The 13887-nt window shown below is 39.5% G+C and overlaps 1 protein-coding gene across 15 annotated transcripts in view; it reads left to right on the top strand.

Moving 5' to 3' along the window:
• neb (nebulin) overlaps positions 1–13887 on the top strand; it is a 70425-nt gene that overhangs the window by 19208 nt on the left and 37330 nt on the right. For 10 of the 15 annotated variants that reach the window (XM_042426936.1, XM_042426935.1, XM_042426938.1 and 7 more), the window contains 38 exons: positions 4–210; positions 322–426; positions 591–698; positions 796–1107; positions 1299–1505; positions 1615–1719; positions 1911–2018; positions 2111–2422; positions 2614–2820; positions 2930–3034; positions 3173–3280; positions 3385–3696; positions 3861–4067; positions 4157–4261; positions 4470–4577; positions 4687–4998; positions 5093–5296; positions 5456–5560; positions 6046–6153; positions 6247–6558; positions 6653–6856; positions 7017–7121; positions 8285–8392; positions 8485–8796; positions 8892–9095; positions 9256–9360; positions 9825–9932; positions 10024–10335; positions 10437–10640; positions 10799–10903; positions 11381–11488; positions 11601–11912; positions 12016–12219; positions 12313–12417; positions 12528–12635; positions 12736–13047; positions 13151–13354; positions 13593–13697. In XM_042426936.1, coding sequence (XP_042282870.1) covers positions 4–210; positions 322–426; positions 591–698; positions 796–1107; positions 1299–1505; positions 1615–1719; positions 1911–2018; positions 2111–2422; positions 2614–2820; positions 2930–3034; positions 3173–3280; positions 3385–3696; positions 3861–4067; positions 4157–4261; positions 4470–4577; positions 4687–4998; positions 5093–5296; positions 5456–5560; positions 6046–6153; positions 6247–6558; positions 6653–6856; positions 7017–7121; positions 8285–8392; positions 8485–8796; positions 8892–9095; positions 9256–9360; positions 9825–9932; positions 10024–10335; positions 10437–10640; positions 10799–10903; positions 11381–11488; positions 11601–11912; positions 12016–12219; positions 12313–12417; positions 12528–12635; positions 12736–13047; positions 13151–13354; positions 13593–13697 — 6882 coding nt within the window. The remainder of the gene's footprint in view (positions 1–3; positions 211–321; positions 427–590; positions 699–795; positions 1108–1298; positions 1506–1614; positions 1720–1910; positions 2019–2110; positions 2423–2613; positions 2821–2929; positions 3035–3172; positions 3281–3384; positions 3697–3860; positions 4068–4156; positions 4262–4469; positions 4578–4686; positions 4999–5092; positions 5297–5455; positions 5561–6045; positions 6154–6246; positions 6559–6652; positions 6857–7016; positions 7122–8284; positions 8393–8484; positions 8797–8891; positions 9096–9255; positions 9361–9824; positions 9933–10023; positions 10336–10436; positions 10641–10798; positions 10904–11380; positions 11489–11600; positions 11913–12015; positions 12220–12312; positions 12418–12527; positions 12636–12735; positions 13048–13150; positions 13355–13592; positions 13698–13887) is intronic. The other 5 variants (XM_042426946.1, XM_042426945.1, XM_042426949.1 and 2 more) reach the window with 5 other exon arrangements.

The raw sequence follows: 13887 nt of genomic DNA, 5'->3' as shown, positions 1-13887 counted from the left end.
CAGAATGTTTACAAGTCAGATTACACCAACTACCATAAAGGCCTACCATGGGTCCCTATTGCTTCCCTGGATGTTGAGAAGGCCAAAACCGCGGCAGCTGCGCTGGATGAGAAGGGCTACCGCCAGCATCCCAGTACTCTTAAGTTCACAAGCAAGACTGACGCCATGCAGATGGCTCTGGCTCTGGCCAATTCGAAACAGTTGGACAATGTAAGATGCAATGCCTTTTCCCTCTCTTAAAATGTGTTGAAATACTTATGCATGTCAGACCAAAACTTATAAAAACTCATACATTTTACTATTCTTTTTTCTTCTCTCTAGGCTGCATACAAAGCTTCGGGTGAGAAGTTCATGCACACCTACAACCTGCCAGCTGATTGCCCCGAGTTCCTCCAGGCTAAATTTAATGCCCAGACCCTCAGTGAGGTTAGAGAACAAAACATTTATTGGAAATCAAAGTTAGACTCTGCTTTACCAGCCAAATATGTTCTCATACAAGGAATTTGACTTGCCTAAAATGCTAAGTGTATATCATAATAGCATCATCTGTATACAAAACATTATCTAAAATACTGCTGTGTTATCCACAGAGTCACTACAAGCACCAGTGGCTGGAGGATATTGCCAAGGGATACGACATGAAGCCTGATGCTATTCCTATCCAACATGCCAAGCAAGGCAGACATATTGCCAGCGATGTATGTAAATCATAAATCTACCCAGCACAGAACATTGTTTTCTATTTATGTAAAACAGTCACTGTTATTTAAATTGCTCCTTTTCCTTTCTTTTTAGGTCCAATACAAACTGGCACATGAGAAGGCAAAGGGCCACCATGTTGGCTTCCGCAGCCTCCAGGATGATCCTCTGCTGGTTCACTACATGGAGGTGGCCAAAATGCAGAGTGAGAAGAACTACAAGAAGGACTACCACAAGGCCAAGCTGAAGTATCACTCTCCAGTGGACATGATGAGTCTTGCTCATGCCAAACACGCCTCATCAGTGCAGACCTTTGCTGGCTACAGAAAGATCCCTCACCAGCACTTACTTCTGCCTGACAACATGCAACTGCAACTGTGTCGCACCATGAACACGCAGTCAAGTGATGTGAGTGGCAGACAGTGAAATGTGTCTTTTAGGGTCAGAACCATGTCTGAAATACAACTTTACTGAATCTAGAATTTTTACTTAATTTACAAATTTGTGCAAAAAAGTTTAAAAAAATAGTTATAAAAGGTTTACTCACTGATCTCAACTTTAAATCCATCAGAATAATCTGATTGTCTCTATTTTTTCAGTATAATTATAAATCTGATTGGAACAACTATGTCAGAGGTACTGGGTGGATCCCTATTGGCTCACTTGCAGTTGAAACTGCAAGAGTTGGTGGTGAGATTCAGAGTGAGAAGAAATATCGCACTCATCCATCCAACTTCAAGCACAGCAAGCTGATGGACTCCATGGACTTGACTCTGGCTACTGCCAACAACCAGATCATGAATAAGGTGCAGCATGTTTAAATGTTCTCTACAGTGCATGGCCACAAACATGTTGTCAACAATCTTATTCATAAGAATTAGCATTTATTTGTTTTTCTGGTCTTTTTATTTACAGAAAGCATACACGGCAGCTTGGGAAAAGGACAAACTGACAGTCCATGTCATGCCAGATGCTCCTGAGATTGTCCTGGCCAAGGCTAATGCCCTCAACATGAGTGAAGTAAGGGATTATATTACATTACAAAATTTTGTTCAAAAAATGTACTGACTAGTGTCAATAATGGGTGATGTATAGTACTGTTTATGCATGATTGTTTTCTATATAGTGAACTCTATCTCTGTCTAAGGAATGTTTTATAAATTGTTTTATTGATAGTAATTTATTAATATGAACTTATATGTTTTTCACAGAAACTCTACAAAGCCGGTGTTGTGGAGATGGCCAATAAGGGCTACAACCTGAAAGCAGATGCCATTCCAATTGTGGCTGCAAAGTCTGGTACCACTATTGCCAGTAATGTAAGTTGGAAATAAATTCCTGTACCAAAACAAGATTTTTCTCTACTACAACATATCATACATTGTAAACAAGTATTTATTTACTGTTACAGTACAACTACAAGCTGGCACATGAGAAGGCAAAGGGCCATCATGTTGGCTTCCGCAGCCTCCAGGATGATCCTCTGCTGGTTCACTACATGGAGGTGGCCAAAATGCAGAGTGAGAAGAACTACAAGAAGGACTACCACAAGGCCAAGCTGAAGTATCACTCTCCAGTGGACATGATGAGTCTTGCTCATGCCAAACATGCCTCCTCAGTACAGACCTTTGCTGGCTACAGAAAGATCCCTCACCAGCACGTCCTTCTGCCTGACAACATGCAACTGCAACTGTGTCGCACCATGAACATGCAGTCAAGTGATGTGAGTGGCAGACAGTGAAATGTGTCTTTTAGAGTCAGAACTATGTCTGAAATACAACTTCACTGAATCTAGAATTTTTACTTAATTTACAAATTTGTGCAAAAAAGTTTAAGAAAATAGTTATAAAAGGTTTACTCACTGATCTCAACTTTAAATCCATCAGAATAATCTGATTGTCTCTATTTTTTCAGTATAATTATAAATCTGATTGGAACAACTATGTCAGAGGTACTGGGTGGATCCCTATTGGCTCACTTGCAGTTGAAACTGCAAGAGTTGGTGGTGAGATTCAGAGTGAGAAGAAATATCGCACTCATCCATCCAACTTCAAGCACAGCAAGCTGATGGACTCCATGGACTTGACTCTGGCTACTGCCAACAACCAGATCATGAATAAGGTGCAGCATGTTTAAATGTTCTCTACAGTGCATGGCCACAAACATGTTGTCAACACTCTTATTCATAAGAATTAGCATTCATTTGTTTTTCTGGTCTTTTCATTTACAGAAAGCATACACGGCAGCTTGGGAAAAGGACAAACTGACAGTCCATGTCATGCCAGATGCTCCTGAGATTGTCCTGGCCAAGGCTAATGCCCTCAACATGAGTGAAGTAAGACAAATCAATGACACTGATAAATCAACTGCTTGTAATAGTTAATGTATGATTGCTCTAACTTTAGTGATAATTGTTGTGTGAATGTAAACACTATTTTATTACATTATTATCATATTTAAATATCTTTCACAGAAACTTTACAAAGCCGGTGTTGTGGAAATGGCCAATAAGGGCTACAACCTCAAACCAGATGCCATCCCAATTGTGGCTGCAAAGTCTGGTACCACTATTGCCAGTAATGTAAGTGGAAAATAACATATTGTATGAACCCATACAACACATCAGCTGCAGCTGTATAACAGTACAATATCTGTGAATTAATAAGTACTTGTTTGCTGTTACAGTACAAGTACAAGTTGGCTTATGAGAAGACAAAGGGCCACCATGTTGGCTTCCGCAGCCTCCAGGATGATCCTCTGCTGGTTCACTACATGGAGGTGGCTAAAATGCAGAGTGAGAAGAACTACAAGAAGGACTACCACAAGACCAAGCTGAAGTTTCACTCTCCAGTGGACATGATGAGTCTTGCTCATGCCAAGCATGCCTCTGCTGCCCAGACTATGGCTGGATACAGGAAGATTATCCCCTACTACACTGTGCTGCCTGATGCAATGAACCTGGAACTGGCTCGTCACATGCAGCTCATCGCCAGTGATGTATGTACAAAGATTGACTTAGTCACCTTAAAATTAAGTTTATTTGTAGTAAATTGTAATGTCCATAGTAACTTTAAACCATTTGACAATACTGGTACTAATATTCAATGTAGCTGTGCTGCACTGTGAAAGAATACCGTTAATATGTTCATATTCTCCTTTAGAACCAGTACAAGAGTGATTATGAAAACGTCGTAAAAGGAACAGGATGGGTTCCTATTGGATCGCTGGATGTTGAGAAAGCAAAACTAGCCGGTCACATCTTCAGTGAGAAACAATACCGTCACCATCCTAGCAACTACGCATTCACTAAGGACATGCACTCCATGGACCTGACACTGGCCACTGCCAACAACCACATTATGGATAAGGTACTGGATATGACTTGTTGTGAAAATATTAGAAATATCTCCTCTCTGTCAGTACTGAGAAATCAAACCAACATCTATTTTGTTTGTAGAAATCCTACACCAAAGCCTGGGAGACAGACAAGACCTCAATCCACATCATGCCTGATGCAATGGAAATTGTTCTGGCCAGAGGAAACAAGAGAAACTACAGTGAGGTACAGTGTAATACCTTAACTTTTCTACACAATTTCTGCACAAAGCTTTTTAAGATCTGTCATAAACTGACATGAAAAAAATGTCACAACACTTATGGATTTAACAAAAAGGAAATGGATATGTCATTTTAAATTGTTGTATTAGTATAGTAATTTGGAAGTAAACATGCTTTACTTTACTTTACATGTATTTTCTCTCTCTCTTCAGAAACTGTACAAATTGGACAATGAGCTGTCCAAGAAGAAGGGCCATAATCTTCATGCTGATGCTATTCCTATCCAGGCTGCAAAAGCCTCCACTGTTATTGCTAGTGATGTAAGTGTCTGTATTTTTAGTGTATTTTTAGATTGTACTACCTATGTACTGTAATTTTTCAAGCTTTCCCCCTCACCAGTTTGGTTATCTCTCACACTTGCTTTCTTAGTATAAGTACAAGACAGGATACCGCAAGCAGGTTGGTCACCACATCGGTGCTCTCAGCATTCAAGACGACCCTCTGCTCATGCTGGCTCTGAACTCAGCCAAGATTGCCAGTGATGCCTTGTACAAGAAGGACTTCAACAAGTCCAAGACCAGGTTCCACCTGCCAGTTGACATGATGGCATTTGAACTGGCCAAGAAGAACCAGATTCAGGTCAACCACGCCAACTACATCACCCGTCTGCACAACTGGACTTGCCTGCCAGACTCCACTGATGTGGTCCTGGCCAGACATGCATATGACCTACAGAGTGATGTGAGTATGAATCCTTAAATTTAAGTTTTCATGCATATGTTTTTAAAGTTTTTGAATATCTTTAACTTCAATAAACCCCTTTTGTTTCATCCAGGCTGTTTACAAGGCAGAACTGAAGGTGCTGCAGGGCATTGGCTGGGTGCCTATAGGTTCATTGGATGTTGAGAAGGCGAAGAAAGCTGGTGAGATCCTGAGTGAGAAAATGTATCGTCAGCACCCAAGCAACTACAAGTTCAAAGTCTCTACTGAAGACATGTCCTTGGCGCTGGCTAAGGCTAACGCCCATGTTATGAACAAGGTATTCAATCATCAATCCTCAGAGAATTATTTAATATAAAAGCAAAACCCTCTGTTGACTATGTATGCTGATATGATAAGGGTTTTTTCTCATAAAATGGCATGCCTGCAGGGTTCATAATGTAAATAAATTTCATGTTGTTGATTTCTGTGATTGCAGAAAGCATACACTGACGCCTGGGAGACTGAGAAAACCAAGATCCACGTTATGCCTGATGCTATGGAGGTTGTTCTAGCCAAAGCAAATAATGTCCACTACAGCGTGGTAAGTGAAGAATTAAACATGTATCCTGTTACAGCAGCTCTTATTTATGTATTATGTTCAATGGTAAGTGTGCAATATGGTTCAAATTAATACTGTCATATTCATAAGGATATTTTTTCTGATATTGATATGCACTGTATATATCAAGGTATGGGAAATGTATGCAAAGTTACATATAATATCACCAAATGTTCAGTAAAATGAACTGTGTTACACTACTGTGCATTGCATCAGACAAAACTCTTCACAGGTGCAAAACAAAAATCTCAATAACTCATTTTTTTTTGTTGTTTTTAAATACAATGTGCTCTCAATCATTCATTTGAACATGAAAATTTTGTAGTATGATAATTTGACATGATCATATCATCACAATACAATTCCGTTTCAAGTCAATAAATGGTGATATTGAATTATCACCTTGTACTCCTTAAAATCGAAAATGTAAATACTAACAACTGTGGGATTTTTGTGTTTGTTTACAGAATAAGTACAAGCAGGCATATGAAGATGCCAAGAAGGACGGCTACGAACTGCGCAATGATGCCATTTCCATCGTTGCAGCCAAGGCTTCCAGGGACATTGCCAGTGATGTAAGTTTCTTTTTAATTATTTCATTTTACCACTTGTACAACAGTTTGTGTAACTGTTAACAAATAATGGTCTTATGTCATTTTTTTTTCCAGTTCAAATACAAGACAGGATACCGTAAGCAGGTTGGACACCATGTTGGTGCTCGCAGCATCCAAGACGACCCTCTGCTCATGCTGGCTCTGAACTCAGCCAAGATTGCCAGTGATGCCTTGTACAAGAAGGACTTCAACCAGTCCAAGACCAGGTTCCACCTGCCAGTTGACATGATGGCCTTTGAACTGGCCAAGAAGAACCAGATTCAGGTCAACCACGCCAACTACATCACCCGTCTGCACAACTGGACTTGCCTGCCAGACTCCACTGATGTGGTCCTGGCCAGACATGCATATGACCTACAGAGTGATGTGAGTATGAATCCTTAAATTTAAGTTTTCATGCATATGTTTTTAAAGTTTTTGAATATCTTTAACTTCAATAAACCCCTTTTGTTTCATCCAGGCTGTTTACAAGGCAGAACTGAAGGTGCTGCAGGGCATTGGCTGGGTGCCTATAGGTTCATTGGATGTTGAGAAGGCGAAGAAAGCTGGTGAGATCCTGAGTGAGAAAATGTATCGTCAGCACCCAAGCAACTACAAGTTCAAAGTCTCTACTGAAGACATGTCCTTGGCGCTGGCTAAGGCTAACGCTCATGTTATGAACAAGGTATTCAATCATCAATCCTCAGAGAATTATTTAATATAAAAGCAAAACCCTCTGTTGACTATGTATGCTGATATGATAAGGGTTTTTTTCTCATAAAATGGCATACCTGCAAGGTTCATAATATGAATAAATTTCATGTTGTTGGTTTCTGTGATTGCAGAAAGCATACACTGACGCCTGGGAGACTGAGAAAACCAAGATCCACGTTATGCCTGATGCTATGGAGGTTGTTCTAGCCAAAGCAAATAATGTCCACTACAGCGTGGTAAGTGAAGAATTAAACATGTATCTTGTTACAGCAGCTCTTATTTATGTATTACTTTCAATGAGGACTGGGAAATATGGTTGAAATCAATGCTGCTATATTCATAAGGATATTTTTCTGTTATTGATACGTACTGTATATATCACGGTATGGCCAATGTATGCAAATTCATATACGATCATCAAATGTTCAGTAAAAAGAAACTGTGTTACACTACTATGCGTAGCATCAGATCTTCACAGATGTAAAACAAACATATAAATAACTCTTTTTGTTGTTTTTATAGAAGATGTGCTCTAAATCATTCATTTTGACATGAAAATTTTGTAGAATGATAATCTGACATGATCATATCATCACAATATGATTCCACTTCAAGTCAGTAAACTGTGGTATTGAATTATCACCTTGTCCTACTTAAAATGGAAAATGTAAATACATTTGAAACTGTTTATAGTGATCACGGTTACAGTGATCAACTGCATATATGGATCAAAAAGCTTGGGACAGAATCATTCCTATACAAATGCTGTTTAAATAATTCGCTTATAATAATCAAGTAGTCCGCTTACAGTGTTCATTTTGGGACTTTTCATAAATGAAAACATATGGAAAAAAGGAAAACAAAGCGGTAATTCTATTTTTTTTTATCCTATTCCAATGATACATGTATGATGTATAATTAGCAGCTGCAGCACCATTATCAGGTGTTGCGGTGCACCTCCGCAGGGTTGTGCGGAAAATGACTTTCTTTTTCCTGTCATGACTTCAATGTGCTGTGTGCACATTGAAATCATGACAGGAAAAAGAAATTCATTTTCTCTCAATGAAAAACATAGTCTCCTTGAAGCTAATGACAAACTGCCAAAAACGAGCCAACGAGATGCAGCAGCAAAACAACCAGTGTTTGAAACAGCTGTACTGTATTTTGAAAGTTAGTAAAATTCAGTAAATAGCGAAGCTGCCTGTTTCATTACTTTATATTCATGTAATACATATATAAATGTCAATAAGATGGTAATCTACATGAGAAATTAAGAAAAAGAAAAAAATCTGTTATAATAATCATCCACTTATAGTGATCAATTTGATCCAGACGGACGTGATCACTATAAGTAGTTTCCACTGTACTAACGTCTGTGGGATTTTGTGTTTGTTTACAGAATAAGTACAAGCAGGCATATGAAGATGCCAAGAAGGACGGCTACGATCTGCGCAATGATGCCATTTCCATTGTCGCAGCCAAGGCTTCCAGGGACATTGCCAGTGATGTAAGTTTCTTTTTAATTATTTCATTTTACCACTTGTACAAGAGTTTGTGTAACTGTAAACAAATAATGGTCTTATTTAATTTCTTTTCCAGTTCAAATACAAGACAGGATACCGTAAGCAGGTTGGTCACCACATCGGTGCTCTCAGCATCCAAGACGACCCTCTGCTCATGCTGGCTCTGAACTCAGCCAAGATTGCCAGTGATTACCTGTACAAGAAGGACTTCAACAAGTCCAAGACCAGGTTCCACCTGCCAGTGGACATGATGGCATTTGAACTGGCCAAGAAGAACCAGATTCAGGTCAACCACGCCAACTACATCACCCGTCTACACAACTGGACTTGCCTGCCAGACTCCACTGATGTGGTCCAGGCCAGACATGCATATGACCTACAGAGTGATGTGAGTATGAATCCTTAAATTTAAGTTTTCATGCATATGTTTTTAAAGTTTTTGAATATCTTTAACTTCAATAAACCCCCTTTTGTTTCATCCAGGCTGTTTACAAGGCAGAACTGAAGGTGCTGCAGGGTATTGGCTGGGTGCCTATAGGTTCATTGGATGTTGAGAAGGCGAAGAAAGCTGGTGAGATCCTGAGTGAGAAAATGTATCGTCAGCACCCAAGCAACTACAAGTTCAAAGTCTCTACTGAAGACATGTCCTTGGCGCTGGCTAAGGCTAACGCTCATGTTATGAACAAGGTATTCAATCATCAATCCTCAGAGAATTATTTAATATAAAAGCAAATCCCTCTGTTGACTATGTATGCTGATATGATAAGGGTTTTTTTCTCATAAAATGGCATGCCTGCAGGGTTCATAATGTAAATAAATTTCATGTTGTTGTTTTCTGTGATTGCAGAAAGCATACACTGACGCCTGGGAGACTGAGAAAACCAAGATCCACGTTATGCCTGATGCTATGGAGGTTGTTCTAGCCAAAGCAAATAATGTCCACTACAGCGTGGTAAGTGAAGAATTAAACATGTATCTTGTTACAGCAGCTCTTATTTATGTATTATGTTCAATGATAAGTGTGCAGTATGGTTCAAATTAATACTGTCATATTCATAAGGATATTTTTCTGATATTGATATGCACTGTATATATCAAGGTATGGGAAATGTATGCAAAATCACATACGATCATCAAATGTTCAGTAAAATGAACTGTGTTACACTACTGTGCATTGCATCAGACAAAACTCTTCACAGGTGTAAAACAAAAATATCAATAACTCATTTTTTGTTGTTTTTAAATACAATGTGCTCTCAATCATTCATTTGGACATGTATGATAATCTGACATGATCATATCACAATACAATTCTACTTCAAGTCAATAGACGGTGATATTGAATTATCACCTTGTCCTACTTAAAATGGAAAATGTAAATACTAACAACTGTGGGATTTTTGTGTTTGTTTACAGAATAAGTACAAGCAGGCATATGAAGATGCCAAGAAGAAGGGCTACGATCTGCGCAATGATGCCATTTCCATTGTTGCAGCCAAGGCTTCCAGGGACATTGCCAGTGATGTAAGTTTCTTTTTAATTATTTCGTTTTACCACTTGTACAAGAGTTTGTGTAACTGTTAACAAATAATGGTTTTATGTAATTTTTTTCCAGTTCAAATACAAGACAGGATACCGTAAGCAGGTTGGCCACCACATCGGTGCTCGCAGCATCCAAGATGATCCTCTGCTCATGCTGGCTCTGAACTCAGCCAAGATTGCCAGTGATGCCTTGTACAAGAAGGACTTCAACAAGTCCAAGACCAAGTTCCACCTGCCAGTGGACATGATGGCCTTTGAACTGGCCAAGAAGAACCAGATTCAAGTCAACCACGCCAACTACATCACCCGTCTGCACAACTGGACTTGCCTGCCAGACTCCACTGATGTGGTTCAGGCCAGACATGCATATGACATACAGAGTGATGTGAGTGTAGCTTCCATGTTAATTTGTTTCTCCCGGTCTTTTTTTATGTTCATGCTACAAAGTTGGTAGGAAATTGAATTGTGTATCACTACACTTTACAGGCTGTCTACAGAGCTGAATTGAAGTGGCTTCAGGGTATGGGCTGGGTCCCCATCGGCTCACTTGATGTGGAGAAAGCCAAGAAGGCAGGAGAGATTTTGAGTGAGAAGAAGTACCGCCAACACCCCAGCACCAATCCCTTCACCATCTCAACCCAGGCCATGGGCATCGAACTGGCAAAGCATAATGCTTTGACCATGAACAAGGTACAATCATTTTTTGGTAAAATATAACTGTATTTTTCTGTGGAGGTGTTTATAGAATATATGATTGATTATCTTGATTTGCAATAAAGATCTCTCTCTGGAGATCTCTTCAGTAATTACTATTGGGTAATACAGGGATTATTTGTGGTTTGTTCCAGCGTCTCTACATCGAGGCATGGGAGAAGGATAAGACCAAGCTGCATGTCAAACCCGACACTCCTGAGATCCTCCTCTCTAAGCAGAATGCCATCAACATGAGCAGGGTTAGTATAATTCCTGCTGCACACAATAAGAATATGAACCATGGATTATTTGGAATGTGATTTTAACTGCAGTTTCTCACTATCTCTAGGTCAACAAGACTGGCTCTTTTGTTGGACATGTTAAAAATATTTTTTTACAGAATCTGGAAGCCTTCTTGTTGGCCATATTTACTTATTTACTTCCTTACGTCTCACTCAGATTACTCTGACCTGAATTAGCTGCCAGACGAGATTCTTACAGTGGATTATATGAACGTAATCCCTTGAGTAAAGTCCTAATCCAATCCAATGCAATGCTTTACACGCATATTATGGAAAGCCTGAAACTTTTTTTTGTTCCACAATTACACCTTCATTTAGTAAAACAGTTTGTATATTACATCTGAGATAGATTTTAATAAGTGTAGGATAGTTCTAGCATTGTAGAATCAAAACTTTTCATGCAGAAAATGTATTCATCTATGTCTTTCTTTGCAGAAACACTACAGACAAGGTTTTGAGGCCACCATTCAGAAGGGTTATCACCTACCGGTAGATGCAATCTCTGTCACGTCTGCTAAGGCATCCAGGGACATTGTTAGTGATGTGAGTGACTCATACTGTACCATGCTGTTTATATGTTTGCAACACTGATATAAGACAAAATGTGAGATATGTTCAGGTTTTAACAAGGAACATTTCTGGCTGATTTCATTAGTTCAAATACAAGACAGGATACCGTAAACAAGTTGGTCACCACATCGGTGCTCGCAGCATCCAAGACGACCCTCTGCTCATGCTGGCTCTGAACTCAGCCAAGATTGCCAGTGATGCCCTGTACAAGAAGGACTTCAACAAGTCCAAGACCAGGTTCCACCTGCCAGTGGACATGCTGAGTCTTGAACTGGCTAAGAAATGCCAGATTCAGGTCAACCACGCCAACTACATCACCCGCCTTCACCAGTGGACTTGTCTGCCAGACTCTAATGATGTGGTCCAGGCCAGGAAAGCCTATGATCTTCAAAGTGATGTAAGCCCCTCTGTAACATGGTCAATATATCTCAACATATTATGCCATGTCAACTGTGCTCACAGTATATTGGGATGTTACATGTATGTGCTTTTCCCTACAGGCTGTATACAAATCTGAGATGGACGATATTAGAGGTGTAGGGTGGGTCCCCATTGGTTCACTGGATGTGTTGAAGGCCAAGCATGCTGCAAAAATTCTTAGTGACCGTCTCTACAAGCAGAAACCAGACACACTGAAATATAAAACTGACATGACTTCCATGTCCATGGCCTTAGCCACAGCAAATGCTGATATAATGAACAAGGTATAGAATATCATATCCCTCTTTTACATTTTTTGCATATTTGTTGAATCTCTTCCTGGTGGTTACAATTTTTGTGTTTATTTCTCAACACAGAAAAAATACATCTCTGCTTGGGAGGCTGACAAGGTTAAAAATCATGTTCCCCATGACATGCCTGAGCTGTTGCTTGCTAAAGCTAATGCTCACAACATCAGCAAGGTAATGTCTGTTCTGTTTTGACTTATTCCAGTTTTCTACATCCATGCCAGCAAATATCAGTTTTTATGCATCATGGTTTTCATTTTATAATTTGTATATTTCTTTTTCAGAAATTATACAGGGAAGCTGTTGAGGAGACTTTCAGAAAGGGCTATGACCTTAAAGCTGATGCTGTTTCTGTTGTTGCTGCCAAACACGGAAGAGATATCATCAGTGATGTACATAACATACAGTATATTTGAATACTTTTCTCTCTAATTTTGATTTGAGTTTATATTTATTCAGTTAATTATCGCTTTATTCTTTCTCTCTACCCAGTACAAATACAAGACAGGATATCGTAAGCAGGTTGGCCACCACATCGGTGCTCGCAGCATCCAAGACGACCCTCTGCTCATGCTGGCCCTGAACTCAGCCAAGATTGCCAGTGATGCCTTGTACAAGAAGGACTTCAACAAGTCCAAGACCAAGTTCCACCTGCCAGTGGACATGCTGAATCTTGAACTGGCCAAGAAATGCCAGATGCAAGTTAATGATTTCAACTACAGAACTCATCTGCACAACTGGACCTGCCTACCAGACTCCACTGATGTGGTCCAGGCCAGAAAGGCCTATGACCTGCAGAGTGATGTGAGCAATGAAGATTTCTCTTTTGGTTTATTGAACACTGCCTTCATAGTTTTTTTTCCTTTAAAAATACTCACTATGACTCCTCTTTTCCTTCCACTTGTAGGCTGTGTACAAGGCTGACATGCAATGGGTCAAGGGAACAGGTTGGGTGCCAATTGGTTCCATTGATGTGGAGAAAGCTAAGAAGGCAGCAGAGATCCTGAGTGAAAGGAAGTACCGTCAGCATCCCAGCAACTTCAAATTCACTGCCCACACAACTGACATGCCATTTGCCCTTGCTCAGGCCAATGCACATATCATGGACAAGGTAAATATTGCACATCTTATTTAATAGTAATATTTATGTCATTGTACTGTATTCATTTTTTGGGGAGGGTTTTCTTAGGGATTTTATCTAACTCTTGGCAAAATGTTTCAGCAGCCTCCTTTATTTAATATTGAAGCCGATAACTTGTTTAAGATAAAGCTCAGTTTTTTCTATAACAATGTTTTATGATTCAGATTAAGTTACATCTTAACGAACTGTATTCATGTTCTGTTTCCAGAAAGCTTATGTTTCTGCCTGGGAGACTGATAAAACCAACATTCACATCATGCCTGACACCCCAGAGATCCTCCTGGCCCACCAGAACAGACTCAACACCAGTCTGGTAAGCTTCACCAGTTGTATAACCAATGAGTACAATTTATTACCTTATCAGTTATTGTTAACTTCATTTATGTATCTTATCAGTTATTTGTGTTAAAGTTAGATGAATGAATTATATTTTATGTATTTGTTGACTTTTCAATCACTTCTAGTATAAAGGAAATTGTCTGCTCCTCAGGTACATATTATTG

Source organism: Thunnus maccoyii, chromosome 11 (assembly GCF_910596095.1).
Source record: "Thunnus maccoyii chromosome 11, fThuMac1.1, whole genome shotgun sequence".
In the NCBI taxonomy this organism is placed as follows: Eukaryota; Metazoa; Chordata; class Actinopteri; order Scombriformes; family Scombridae; genus Thunnus; species Thunnus maccoyii.
This window is presented reverse-complemented; position numbering and strand designations above follow the sequence as displayed.